This window comes from Cydia splendana, chromosome 5, assembly GCF_910591565.1.
Source record: "Cydia splendana chromosome 5, ilCydSple1.2, whole genome shotgun sequence".
NCBI classification, from domain to species: Eukaryota; Metazoa; Arthropoda; class Insecta; order Lepidoptera; family Tortricidae; genus Cydia; species Cydia splendana.
The window spans coordinates 7,944,247-7,959,427 of NC_085964.1; the positions used below are offsets into that span (position 1 = coordinate 7,944,247).

Here is a 15,181-nt window from a genome sequence, read left to right on the forward strand (position 1 = left end):
ACGCGGAGCCGCCCCCCGTGTGCTGTTCTTAGTCTGGCCCCTCTCCTCAGGCCTGTCCGGCTTGGGAGGCCCTATCCGGTATAGCCCTGAGGGTCATTGGAGCACGCAAGCCCCTTCACCACGGCAAGGTGACAGCATTCGAAGGGGCGCAGTTCTAACCTAACCTAACCCACCATTCTGGTAGCATTTCGATTCTGTGAGGGTCGGAGTTCTAACCTAACCCACCTTTCTGGCAGCACTTCGGTTCTGTGAGGGTCGCAGTTCTAACCTAACCTAGCCCACCATTCTGGCAGCATTTCGGTTCTATGAGGATCGCAGTTCTAACCTAACCTAACCCACCTGTCTGGCAGCATTTCGGTTTTGTGAGGGTCACAGTTCTAACCGAATCTAACCCACCTTTCTGGAAGAATTTTGGTTATGTGAGGGTCGCAGTTCTAACCTAACCTAACCCACCTTTCTGGCAGCATTTCGGTTCTGTGAGGGTCGCAGTTATAACCTAAACTAACCCACCTTTCTGGCAGCATTTCAGTTCTGTGAGTGTCCCAGTTTTAATCTAACCTAACCCACCTTTCTGGCAGGATTTTAACCTGACTTGACCTACTTTTCTGTTTATTTTTGTCTTTTTTTCTTATTTAGAATTTACTATTGCAGGTGCATGCTGCTATAAATAAAATCAAATATGTCGAAATCGATATGTCGAGTAATAATATATGCATACAGTTTAGTAAAAGAGATATTTATGTAGAATGACTTTATGAATATAATAAATTCGAAGTTCCAATGAGTATTGTTTAAAATGAAAATGTATAATGATCATTAGGATGTAAAATTGTATGAGGTACATTTTCGGAGTTTCAATAATCGAATTTGCAATTTTATATGAACTTTGGCGCACCCGTCTTAAAGGGCCTCTGCGCTGTTGGCTTCGGCCCCACGTACGCCTCCCAAAGGTCCGGGACCCCATGGTCCCGAGATATGGAAAAGACATACAAATAATAATAATATATTTTTATTCAAGCAACATGGCTCAAGGCTGTGAAACATAAACATTTAAAATTACAATTAAAATTAAAATACAATAAGGAGTCGGATTAGAATTTTCAAAATTTGGCTTGTTTTGATAGTTGTTTGGCAATGGTTTGTAGAGCAACTGGTTCCTATTGGGGACCGCGAGATGAACTGCGATTAATGTCAAAGGATAGCTTTTTTTCGTATCGTATGATCACCTGTCAAATTCCATATAATGGAAGGTCGAGTAAAGCTTAGTTTAGTTTTCTACCCGTTTTCCCCAGTTATACGCTGTTTTGCCGTAACAGGGCAGAGCTGCAAAAGTGGGTATGCGTAGGTTCATTCATAAAATGGGTATGCACTTTTGCGGCTCGCTGTTATGTACCTGTCTCTGGTGGTGTCTGCGCTTGGGATGGCGGTGGTACATGTCATCGCAGGAGGCACAGAGCGCGCGGCGGCCGCACTCGGCGCAGCGCACGCGCGCGCCGCCGCCGCCGCACAGCCCGCATGAGGCGCCCGCATCCACTGGGTGACCTGAACAAAAATAGCAATCCAATCGTTTGTTATTTCTTATTTATAGATTTTTATGCAAAAATAAATGCATTATATAAAAACACATAAGTAAGGTGCTCAGTGCAACATTAATTATACGAACTTTGCGCCATTTAGGAAATGTTTTTAATGGACAAAACAGAATGGTATTTGTATCAATATTAAAATATGTAAATATTGTAAATGCACCAACAAGCAACGAATTATTTTTATGTAAATTAATTTCTGATTGCCCTATACCTATCCTTCTCTTGTATGTACTTACAATAAAGATTAAATATATATACATATAAATAAGATACGATTAATTAAATATGGAGAATCATAGGTCAAATACAAATGCTACAAAGAGAACAGATCGATGTAAATATCTCTGAACGCTGTTACAGGCCTGTAACTAGGTTTACGGGGCTGAAAGCGTCAGCGCAAAGTTGTTGAACCCCACATAAAATCTGGCGCTAACGCAACGCGAGTAACAACTTTGCTTCTAATAGTTTCGCATAGGTATATCCGTTGATTTCTTGGTAGTGCAATTACGAGTACCTATAGTTATGTAAATATGTTTTCGTCATCACCTTTTAAATTAATTTGATGACAGTTTAATAAGATTTCTAGTTTTCTACGTTAAATAATTCGCATCGCTTCCACTTGCTTCTTCGTGAAATAACAACTGTTATCAAAGAATGTTCATCAACAACTAAAATGACAATGTTGGTTCTGACCAAATGACCGTTGTGCACCTTTTGACTCTAAGCCTTTTGACGTTAATTTCTTGAAAAGAGGTTAAATATCTTTTGTGACAATGCAATGGACCTATATCACTATCACTACCAAAGCCGTACCAAAGAATATAATGATCACTACACTTTATAAAACAAAGTCCCCCGCCGCGTCTGTCTGTTTGTGTGTATTTATGTTCACGATAAACTCCAAAACTACTGAACTGATTTTCATGCAGTTTTCACCTATGTTGAGGAAGGTTTAGGTATATAATTTGTTAAGGTTTTGTGTAACCCGCGCGAAGCCGGGGCGGGTCGCTAGTTTAATTAATATAGGTTATATTATTCAGGTTCGTGCGGTGGACCAAGGAACTATCAAGGGACCATGTACCAAAATTTTAACACGGGATATTAATATGAAAATAATCGGAACAAACATGTCTTCATTAGTAGCTACGTGTGAAGTTCAAGAAACATAGTTTTTTCACGAATCAAGAAAATAATTCAATTCTAGCTCACTTTCTTCGTAAAGAAAAATACTTAGTACATTTTTTGAGCTGGGATGTATTGTTTACATATACAGCTAGTTAAAAGATTCGACTTGATGAAATATTTCTCAAAATGAAACCCTCAATAATTACCTGTCGGCGGTCTCGGAGGCGTAGGCGGTGGCTGCAACTTGGCGTTGACATATTCCTCGGCAGGGAACTCCACCACCTCGTAGTCTGGCTCCGGCTTGGCGAGGGGCGCGCGCGGGGCAGGCGCGGCCTGGCGTGCGAACTGTGGCGTGCTGGGCACTTGGCGAGTCTGCGGCGTGCCCGGCGTCTGGCGTGCGAACTGTGGCGTCCCCGGCGCCGGGCGTGGGAACTGCGGAGTTCCCACCGAGGCACGACCCCGGCCTTTTAACATCTGTTTCACACAAGGCATTTTCGAAATGTGAATTAAAAAACGTGAAAAAAGAAAATAAAGGAGCAGTTTACTCCTACTATACAAAAGAAACTAGGACATAAACTTTGGTTGTAATGAATAAAATATTGCGTAGCAATTTCTCTGTTTTGCCTTAAGTTTGATTAAGTTCGCCTTTTGTACTGTAAGGTTTTCTTTTGTGCAGTAAAGGATACCTAATTAAATAATAGAGCCCGTGTGACTAGTTTTCAGTTCACGTACTTAATTTTGAAGTAAAAGATATGTTAGCACCCGCATCTGATGTTCTGTAACCTAGAGCTGGAAACCCTTAAACTTCAATTTAATAACTCAACACTTTAATTTTTATTTGTGTTATTAGGTTATGGGCCCAGCACACATACACCAGAGACATCGGTGACTCATCTATCTACTATTCTACTCAAACACGCAAGTAACAAATGTTTCTTAAAAATAGCATATACTGATTTCAAGATAAACTCGCTAACAGCACTTATTTCTCCTTAAAACTGGTTTACATTAGCTAGTCTTATTTATCCTTTATCCAAGGACTATTGAAAACAGACTATTATTTAGATGATTTCAGCACTGGTTTGCAACAATAAATAAACGTGAATGCCGACGACGGCGCCGGCGCGCCCCGTTTGTGCGTGTACACAGCTATTGTGTATTATATGTAATATCTACCATAATCTATGTGAAATAGATGACGTCTATGAACAGGCCTGTAAAAATACCTCTGTATTTTACGCGAGGCAATTATATATATCTACAAATATTTTTCTACTAGTTTGATTTATTTATGCCTAGAAGGGTAGGTCCCTTTTACATACATTATGTCAGATTGATTACTGTGCAAAAATTAGATTACTTATTTATTATTTAGAAAATAGACGCCAGCTGTGACCGGGATAGTGCGAGCAACGACACTCGGCGACCCGTTCCGATTTCGTTTCTCACATCCCAAAATATCGTTTATAAATTGGGTCTATGTAAAACTTCCCAATAACGATAAATTTGCAACTTCAAAATAAAATGTGTTTACATTTATGTTCGTACCTTAATTTTCAGTTAATCCTGGAGGTTATAACTTAAAACACTGGAGAGAACAGATACACTTTCTGGACACGTAGCGAGCTTTTCGGACACATAGTTGTAGGTATGTAACACTTATGCAACCGTGCAGTTCGGGAGCGAGCCGGGACGGGGAAATGCACCCACGGTCTCCGGGCTCTGTGAAGAGCCGCCGGTAACTGCTAATCGTGCACCCTATCCGGACGAAATTGACAGCGGGAAGACGCACGCGCCGCTATTTCGGGCCGCGGCCGCGTTGCCCCGATTCCACTAAAATTACGACGCGCAGCTATTTCCGCACTCAGTGCGCTCTGGCCCGCGACTCTACACCTTGCGAAATGGTTTTTCATCAACGGCTAGACGACATGTCTCAACATTAATTGGTGTAGATAATTAACGATGTACCTATACCAATTGAAGATAACGATGAATGATTTTTTTTTATTAGCTTAATTTAGTGTCCCACAGGTCCAAAGGCCCAGCATTTACTTTGAAATAACACAAATTAACCATCTAGCTAGACTTAAGTTTTTGTTGATTTTTTTATTTATATTTTTGTACTTATTGACGTTTATTGAATAAATAATACCTAATTAACCATTATATGTAGGTACATTCTATATATAGGTATAGTAGTAGGTATGATGAGGTCTGTGAATTTTTCGCATTAATTAAGTACTTACGAGTAAAAAGACAAATGATTGGTAATGGCCATTTAGGAGGAGTTAAAAACTTTGCGATTGATTATTAATTTGTTTTTTAATTTTCTCTCCTTAGTAACGGCTTGACATTTAGGTTTTGCTTGTAAACAAAAGCTGTCAAACCTGTATGATTTTGCGGTATGGAAATATATACGCAATTTAAACAAAATGGGTATTTCACAGCGGATCTCTATCATTTATTGTTTAATAAGAAGATTGTGGACACCGAGCAAGTGGTATGTGTTCTAAGTTTAATATTTCATCTAAATTCTAAATGATTTGTAAAACTTCCACATACCTACTGTGACTTTTTTAGCTCAAGTTCGGAAACTAAAGAAATGAATTGAAGCAATAGAAAACCCTCTCATTTATCAAAGCTGAAGTTGGTATTTAGATTTAGTACTAAAATCACGGATTTTATTGTAAGAAAAATAAATTAGTATGTGTTTCTTTAGATAATCCCATCCGAATATGAAGAGGAAATGAATCTCAGTACCCAAGAACGATTGCGAACCCTTCACAAAGTAGAAGTGGACAACATAGTCAGCGTGGGTGCTAAACACAACCCAGCCAGTGTGATCTTAGAGTTCACGCCGAAGCTTCTCGTATTTCAGAACTTTAAACCAAATGAGAAAATCACTGCGAAGTTTTCCGTTAAGAATATTAGCACGGTTAGTGAACTCGTTTATAATAAATACGTGGTACTTATTTACTTAGTAGACTACGAAACTAGAGAAACATTTAGAAACTATGAAATTGTGGCTATACCTAATATCTAGGAAATCGTTGATAACATTATTTTTCAATTTTTAAAACTGCAGGTAACTGTAACATACCTAATGCCAAACGTATTTATCTAAGGTTTCTATAATTGTAATTAATTAGTACACTTAACTATTGCAAAAACTGTGTAAGAAACGTTTTTGTTCCAATTACAAAATATTGTAAAATATTGTAACACGATAATAGTAAGTATGATTGTGAAGACATACAGACAGGCAATAACGCTGGAGCGCCACTTGGCCCAAAGCCACACATACTTTCATTTAGTTACATTACATAACTAAATAATATTAATAGGTGCCTAAACCTCAAAGTCATCGGTATTGGGTGAGATTGTTTACATTAGTCAAGTCTATAATGAGAATAGCAAGGTGAACTACATGCAAGTATTGAGTCTAAATTAGAATATTTAGCACTCTCTTGTAATTGTTCTCTCGCTGTAAAAGTGTGGCGGTGTGGTGACGCCGGTCAACCATCGACGCGATGAACCGACTGTTAAACATGAAATTTAGCATTATGATCATCTTTTCATATATCTCACGCTAATCCATGTCGGACGCTTGCACGAGTATTTTAAGTAAAACATAACTAACAAAGTTTTAACTTTTGCATATTTTGAAGCATAATTATGTTGATCTTATTCTATTGGCATCCTTGGCGATTATGATGACTCCGTTTACCAATCAACGCTCGGATGTGACTTGAGGTCGTACGGGTAACTCTGTCTTCTAAGAATCTAGGGCATTGTGTAAAGTTAGTTAACCTTGAGGGATGTCCTGATTTTGAAAAATTACTACCAATCTCCGGGCATCCCAGTCGCGTCCACGGATTGAAATGAGAAAGATTCACTGGAATTGATATAATATTTTAACAATCAGGATACACCTTTCCTCTTAAATAGTACCTAACTGTGACTGCACAATATACTTGGTTGTAACACAGGCATCCACACACCTGATCATGATATACAAGGAGTCTTCATTGATGTCCGTGAAGCTGGCTGGCGGGAAGCTGCTGTCGCGGCTGGCGCCCGGCATCAGCGTCACCTTCAATGTCGTCTTCCGACCCGACACGCTCACGGACTTTGCGCACAAGGTCACATTTAGCACCGATAAGGACCAGTATGTGTTGCCTATTTTTGGTAAGTACAGTCAAGATACCTACTCAGTTGTTCAGTGGTCAGTTAAAACGAAAGTGGACGACCGCGCCCACAATATTAAAAAATCTGCTGGATTTAAAATACATAAAATTATATCCAGGGAGGAAAATAAGCACTACGTATGTATGGAAAAGTAATCTTGTTCTTGCTTCCATCTTAGGGGTTGTGCACAAATCACGCGAGGTGTTTTCGGCTACTTTTTGAGCCCCCCTCCCCCTTGGTGATATTTGGTAAGGTTTTTGGCTACCCCCTCCCCCCACACAACCTCACGTGTATTTTTTTAATCGTGAGGTTTCCTTATACCCCCCTCCCCCAACGTGATCTATCGTGATTTTTTCGTGACCCCCCTCCCCCTATGGAACCTCGCGTGATTTGTGCATAAGCCCTTAACTGTCGACGACGGTATGTTGATTTCTTTCGTTTAAATTTTGTGTCATTGTTGCTTGGCTGGGGATTAGATTCCTTATCCTCAACTCTAAACTTAGTTAATCTAGTGTCTGAGACGACAAAGCGTCCTGAAAGTTAAAATTAACATTTTTCAGGCCCTTCTATCTAAAGGGCCAAAAAGCAAGTCCAAATATTTCTTATGTTTTTTTATCAAGGGAATTGGTTTGGGGGAACCAGAAGGGATGACGGACTGATCAGGGATAAGAGTACCGTCTAGAACCACCAACGAACGCCGCGAGGTCACTATCAGCATTCGGCCGCTAGCTATTTTAAATATTTTTTTTTGTAAAATATAAAATCCCTCTTCCAATAAAAAAATATAAAAAATTATAGCCTAGGCGGTAGCGGTAGTGATTGACCCTGCCTACGAAGCAAGAGGTCCCGGGTTGGAATCCTATCACCAATATTTGTTCCTGAGTTATGGATGTTTCTATGTAAATAAATATGTATTAATATAGAATTATTTATATTGTATATCGTCGTCTAGTACCCACAACGCAAGCCTTATTGAGCTTACTGTGGGACTAGGTCGATCTGTGTAAAATTGTCCTATAATATTGATTTATTTATCACATGATGATGATATTGATAAGACTATAGATTCAACAATAATAAATATTTTCATCCAGCTATGGGTCCTAGGCCTTGGTTTGACTTCCCTGATGAGATTATCATACCAGCAGCGCCGTTAAAAGTCGAAAATCATGTCAATGTGTTAGTGCAAAATATTGGTTTAACGTCGGCTGGCTTCAAGTTGGACACTAAATGGTAAGTTATCCTAATAAAACACCTAGTTATTTTCTAGCTTTGACGACCGTATTAAACTTTCGCACGTTTAGCCATAATGGCCCATTGTTGCCTACATTGTTGTTGTTACATAAACTGACGTCAGTTTTTTAGGGTTCCGTACCCAAAGAGTAAATCGGGACCCTATTACTAAGACTCTGCTGTCCGTCCGTCCGTCCGTCTGTCACCAGGCTGTATCTCACGAACCGTGATAGCTAGACAGTTGAAATTTTCACAGATGATGTATTTCTGTTGCCGCTATAACAACAAATACTAAAAACAGAATAAAATAAAGATTTAAGTCGGGCTCCCATACAACAAACGTGATTTTTGACCGAAGTTAACCCTTTATTGGGTAACGGGAAGATATTTGCCGTCATACCACTCATATATTTTTTTTTCTCAATGAACGTGTTGTTGGTTAATATAAATTTTGGTTCGCATAAGAGAATATACTTACTCGTACCAAACTACGAAAAAAAGGAGAGCTGATAAACGTTATTCCATCCCTTGTTAAATGATGATTCTTAGGCATGAACTTAATTTTTAATTATTGCCTACATTTGAACAAAAATGTTAGTAAATAAAATTTTCGTTGCTGGATTTATCCGAAAGTCACAATTCTCTCGTTTCAGAGACAAGTTTGGCGATATAAAGTTTAAAGAAAAAAAATCTGTTATTTGATAATTAAAAAAAATGTAGACGGCAATATATTTGCCACTATCCGTTAAGTGTCTGGTGATTAATTAAGGAAAGGGTAGGTTAGGCTACTATTGTTATTGATTTATATATAGAGCAATAGCTTAATTCCATACTTCAAATTATTACATGTTTGCAACCTATCCACAGTTTTGCTGGGATTACAATACCTACTTGAAAATAATATACAATACCTACATATAATAGTATATATTAAAAATATTATAAATAGAATAAACAAATCTTTTTAAGTTAAATAAAGGTTTTAATTATTTCTTATCATTCTATTGGTTTTTAATTTATTCATTTTAGATACTTCATGCCACCCGTAGTTCCCCCGGCAAACTGACATGAAGGTCTTGTCACTTACAGCCCTTGGCTGATAGCGGCAAACATCATCATCATCATCATTCAGCCTATATACGTTCCACTGCTGGGCACAGGCCTCCTCTCACTCGCAAGAGGGCTTGGGCTATAAGTCCCCACGCTAGCCCAATGCGGATTATAAGCGGCAAACATATTGCCGTCTTATAATTCGGAAACCCCGAAATAATATATATATTTCTCTTTCTCAAAAATCATAAAAAAAAAATTCATGCTGTGCGTATCGTTAAAGTTCTCGATTCATTGCTATAAAAAATAATGGTCAAAGGGTTAAGCAACGTCGGGCGGGGTCAGTACTTGGATGGGTGACCGTTTTATTTGCCGTTTTTTTGCATTATGGTACGGAACCCTTCGTGCGCGAGTCCGACTCGCACTTGCCCGGTTTTTTTTTAATTATTATCGGGTACGTGGACGGTTCAGAACATCGATGAAGATGGCGAAGATTTATTATCATACATCGGATTCTAGGGGGCAAATTGTATGACAGGATCCCTATCCGTCATACAATTTGCCCCCTAGAATCCGATGTTTGTTTATTATCATACGTGGCCGGGTCACGTATGACACGTATCCGATAACAATATCCGTAACTATTTAATCGTAAAATAATTTAATTAAATCGTATATTTTTTACGAAATTATGTTTCAGTCCATTTTCAACTCAACCGAAATCAGTCTATTTGAACCCAAACGAAAAAGTTGAAATAAAAGCAATTGTTAAAACAATGCGCCAAGGACACATAGAAGGCTCGCTATTCGCATTGTTTGAAACAGGTACGGATCTACATATAATATATAATTGTTCCGTTAATTATTGCGATATGTTTCTAGAAGTGTCAGAAATGTAAGCGCAACGTTGACCATTAATAATAATTTAAGTATTATCTTATGTTCGTTAAACTGTTTTAAACCTCGCTCTACTTAATTTATCCAGGCGAAATATTTAAAATAAGACTTATCGGATCAACATTTCTGGTGAGCGTTCAGCTTGAGAAACAGGTGGTCAGGTTTCTGGAAACGTACAAGACGATGGTGCGCCAGCAAACCTTCAAGATTACCAACACATCGGAACACCTTCTCACCTACATGTGTATGAAAAATGAAGATGTCATACACGGTACATACTTATTTTTAATCAAGTAGTAATTTTTCGAAACTCAATTCCCCTCTATTATTTGTGTAGGTTCAGTCATTTAGAATCATTTATTCATCAATTGTGTTTACTTATGTCTATTAAATATTTAGCTACGTATTTGGAATAAGTACTATCATAATATTAAGACGGACGCCCTTATTACAAGCCTTGTAAAGTTCCTTAATTCATAAAACTTTACAAGCCTCAGTTAATTAATTACATTTTATCCCTTTCTTACAAATACATAAGTCAAAATGACAGATTAATGCAAACGATTAATATCTAATTGAGGCTTGTAGCACTTTAAGAATAACACCTGTCTGTAGGTACCTAATATATTGTAACATTTACGTTGTTGACTTACGATTTGGTCATAAAAAGTTTTTGGCAATAATTTCATTTTTGGTACAAGCTTTTATCGCTGACTGTACTTTTCTTTCAACAGACAACTAATACTCATCGAGACAATTCTAAAAACCCCAAACACAATTAGGTTTCGTTGTTTTATCACAGAGTTCTTATGGCCACCTCCTGTCTCCATCATCAGATCAGCTCGATGGTACTATAATATTGCATTGTCATCCGATTTATATATACATGCATGCAAAATTTCAGCTCAATCGGAAACCGGGAAGTGGATCAAATTTAACTTGCAAGATTTGATTACAGACCGACAGACAGACAGACAACGGTCAGGTGAAACTAAATAAAAGCTTGTAATAAAATAGGAGTCAGTCACACAGTATCGCTTTTCATACCCTTTTTGAGTTTTTGTTTTTTAACAGATTTCGACGAGAAATTGAAACTAGCACATGTACTTTACGAATTTAAAAGTAGCGAATTAGCGAAGTGCCAAAAACTGGTATACTACGATGTTCTAAACAGTGACGAACACGCCCGCGTGTATACTCGGATATTCTTTGACCAGATACATTCTCTCGTAGCCGATGAATCATTACATTTCCAGGACACCCATTTTTCTATTACACCCACTGTGAGTATGTAGTTCATTGATAAATATTAAGATAAAAAAGTCAAGGCTAATATTTATACACTCTACAGTCTATTCTGCAGAACGTGCATATTAAGGAATACCTAACTTTAGCATTATTAACCCTACAACAAACTCTTCAGACAATGTACGAAACTCTATATGGAACACGTACGTCCCTTCTTTAATTACCTACACTGTTCGGATGCTCGATGTATCTTGGTGTTACGCAAATATTTGTTGTAACGTTTCAAATACTTATCAATGAAAATTGACGCAGCCCGCCACTTTGTTTATATTTTTTGGAAAAATTCGCACGAGTCTAGTAAGCTTCGGTAGCTCAGTTGGTTAGAGAGATCAGTCAGACCAGAGTGCCGAAATATCACGAGTTCGATTTTTGCCCTTTTCTATCTATCTATCTGTTGAATTATTCCATTTTCCTTTTCCTTTAATTTAAAAACATATTTATAAATAATTAGGTACTGAATAATGATTTCAGGAAGGAAAACTATGGCCAAATAAATCGACAGAACTGACGATAACCTTCAACCCTCAAGAAATAGGAGAGTTTAAAGCCGTGGCCTATTTGGACATAGACGGCGCACCAGACCGCATGCCGCTTACTATGGTCGGGACGTCTCTGCCTCCGGAAATTGTTCTCAATTTGGAAACCTTGGATATGGACCGTGTTTATATAAATAAGAAGTACAATTTGGAAATACTGGCGATGAATAAAGGCAAGTTTATAGGGTTCCGTACCCAAAGGGTAAAACATTCGCACTGTATAATACCCACTTTTAAAATAAATAAGCTGCTTTGGTTAGTTTTAGAATATATTTTATGTTATTCGTGCACTTTGTAAATAATGTACATAATGTTTGTTTGTATTTCTCTGATGTAAGTGAATTATAATTCTTTTGGAGAAATACATTCTTAAACCATAAGGGTAAAACGGGACCCTATCACTAAGACTCCGCTGTCCGTCCGTCCGTCCGTCCGTCTAGCTACAGCTAGACAGCTGAAATTCTATCTATATTCTGTCTATAGCTAGACAGCTGAAATTTTCACAGATGATGTATTTCTGTTGCCGCTATAACAACAAATACTAAAAACAGAATAAAATAAACATTTAAGTGGGGCTCCCATACAACAAACGTGATTGTTGACCGAAGTTAAGCAACGTCGGGCGGGGTCAGTACTTGGATAGGTGACCGTTTTTGTAGATAATGGTACGGAACCCTTCGTGTGCGACTCCGACTCGCACTTACCCGGTTTTTTTTTATTTATTCGTCAGGTCGTTTTAAATATCCTTATGAATGAAGATTTTTTAAAAGATGTTCCTGCGTATGTACCATAAGTACCCGGTGCCTATGATGGTAGCTATAGTATCAAAAAAATCGAATGCACTACAATATAGGTAATCGACATAGGTTAATAACAAATTTATAAGTAGGTAGGTACAATATCTGGGAGACCGAGCTTTGCTCGGAAAACATATAAAAACTTAAAAATGTGCGTTTTCCCAGAGATAAGATCTCGATCGATTTTTCGCTCCCGAAATATAGCAAATTTATCGAAATCGTTAGAGCCGTTTCCAAAATCCCTGAAATATATAAATATTATTAAATATACATATATACAAGAATTATACGTTTAAAGGTACTTATAAGATTGACTACCTACTATTACATAATAATGTATGTAACTACATAATTATAAAGATGTTTCTTTATTACAAACTGACCGGCGATTTAGGGAAAAAGCCACTGGGTGCAGTAGGTATATGTATAGTAGGTATTATATTAATTGTTTTATTTTTATCGTGCTGCTGTAATTACACAGATGTTTATTGGTAACGCTTGACCCAGGTCACATAAACGGTGTGGTAGTATACCAGGACACGCCGACACTGTTCGGCAGCCGCGTGACGTGCTCGCCCGCCCTGCGCTGCCTGCGTCCCGGCGAGCGGGCCATCTTCGTCGTCTCCTTCTGCAACTCCAACCAGGGACCGTACTTTGAGGAAGTCAACTTCCTCATACGCGACACTGAGGTGGTGTTGAAATTATATTTGAAGTGAGTATTTATTACTTATACACCTAAATTGCTTTAACACGTTCACCGTTCACATACAAAATGATATGACGTAGTCACACGTCCAAGTGTGCTTCAACCTTGAAGTTGGAAACCCATAGTGGAAGCACGGACTCCTGGAAAAAAGCTTTATGTGTGGTTATTGGGGGCACTCGGACAGGGAACGTGTTAAGTAAAATTTTTATGCTAACTTGGAAAATAAACTGTCGATTGATTTATACATACGAATATCAAGATTATTAAGGTATTAACTAAAGTTAGCCTTTTAATTTCAGGGGAGAAGTGATATACCCTTCGGTAAGGTTTAGTATACCAAGTTTGGACTTTGGGACTGTCAGCCTTGGTAAAACAATTTGCATACTTACCTTTATGTTTATTTAATTGTCAAATAACTTTATACTTTCTTCGACTGTTCTATTTTGTTATAGGAGTACCGACAACCTTAGAATTTGATGTTATTAATGACTCAATTGTGGATGTGAGTGCATCAGTAAAAATTTCATCTGATGGTCCGGAAGTGAGCAGTATCATATTGGTTGACTACGCTTTGGCGGAATTGCCAAAGCCGGAAATTCCTCATTGGCCGAGAGAATTTGACATACAACCAGCAAAAATCAATTTGGGGCCTGAATCCAGATTATCTCTGAGAGTTCGTATAACTGGTTTTGTTTTGATTACTTAAATAAACAAATTTTAATTATGACAGCAAATACATTTCAAAAACTGTTTACACAGGCGTAGCGTAATCGTAACTGCATACACGACGTTTACGTACTACCTTTACCCGTCGGTACCGTCAAATTACGCTCAATTTGCTTTCCCATTACGCTTATAAGCTCATATAACGTACGCAAAGCGTTGCGACAGAGTTGCATGGATTTGTATTAACGTATAGCAGTCGGAAACGTCGGAAGCTAAATAAGTCTTTGCTATATATATACTATGTATTTAGGTTTACGTGAATCATAAAAAAGTCCCGCCAAGCTAACAAATTCTCATGTCATAGGTGTAATGTAACGTTAGAACCGGTTATAATTACCCATTTTGACATGTACATATAATGGTAGGGGAGCCCAAGAGGGGATTTTTGTGTTTACTCGAGCGCGTTAGATTAAGATATGAGTGATATCTTGCTACCCCGTGTAGTCTACCTTTACCCCTTTTAGCCATCTATGTTGAGCCCTGGTTGGTGGGGGGTTGGTGGGGGGTTCAACAAATAGTTAAGCAGATTGTGGATTTGGTCATATTACTCCAAATTAACGCTATAATTGCGCTATTACTAAATCTGATAATTATTTGCACGCATTTCCTTAATCTGACGGATACAATGTAAAAATTAGGCGTCAAACTTGTGTTCGTCAGATTAAGAAAATGCCTACAAATAAGTGTTATATTAAGTTATAGAAAAAATATAGCATTAACGTGGACAAAAAGGACCAAACCAACAAACTGCTTAACGATTTTTTAACCCTCCACCAACCTCCCGAAATTTAAAAAAAATTGTAGACGCTTTCCGGCTCGCTGGAAATAAAAACTTTATATAACTTTTTTTTCTTCTTATTATCTAATATTTCGATTCCAATAGGTCTGTACGACGCTCGAGTAAACACACATTTAGCATCGTCGGCTCCCCAACTATAAGCGAATTGTAGTATGCTTTAACCTCGTAAGTCCCAAGCCAATTTTTGCGCTTTTGAATTTGGAAATTTCTTTTATTTCTATAAGAGT

The 15,181-nt window shown here is 38.0% G+C and overlaps 2 protein-coding genes across 2 annotated transcripts in view; one reads left to right on the plus strand and one right to left on the minus strand.

Annotated features, from left to right (window-relative positions):
- Positions 1-4,591, minus strand: part of LOC134790382 (E3 ubiquitin-protein ligase lubel) — a 58,152-nt gene extending 53,561 nt beyond the window's left edge. Inside the window, exons 1-3 of the mRNA XM_063761151.1 lie at positions 4,263-4,591; positions 2,921-3,188; positions 1,394-1,542 (exon numbers count right to left, since the gene is read on the minus strand). Coding sequence (XP_063617221.1) covers positions 1,394-1,542; positions 2,921-3,188 — 417 coding nt within the window. The 5' untranslated portion in view covers positions 4,263-4,591. The remainder of the gene's footprint in view (positions 1-1,393; positions 1,543-2,920; positions 3,189-4,262) is intronic.
- Positions 4,592-5,035: 444 nt separating this feature from the next.
- LOC134790383 (hydrocephalus-inducing protein-like) overlaps positions 5,036-15,181 on the plus strand; it is a 131,374-nt gene continuing 121,228 nt past the window's right edge. The window contains 11 exon segments of the mRNA XM_063761152.1: positions 5,036-5,214; positions 5,434-5,649; positions 6,704-6,902; positions 7,997-8,135; positions 9,886-10,010; positions 10,171-10,353; positions 11,157-11,365; positions 11,862-12,099; positions 13,231-13,435; positions 13,729-13,796; positions 13,882-14,102. Coding sequence (XP_063617222.1) covers positions 5,119-5,214; positions 5,434-5,649; positions 6,704-6,902; positions 7,997-8,135; positions 9,886-10,010; positions 10,171-10,353; positions 11,157-11,365; positions 11,862-12,099; positions 13,231-13,435; positions 13,729-13,796; positions 13,882-14,102 — 1,899 coding nt within the window. The 5' untranslated portion in view covers positions 5,036-5,118.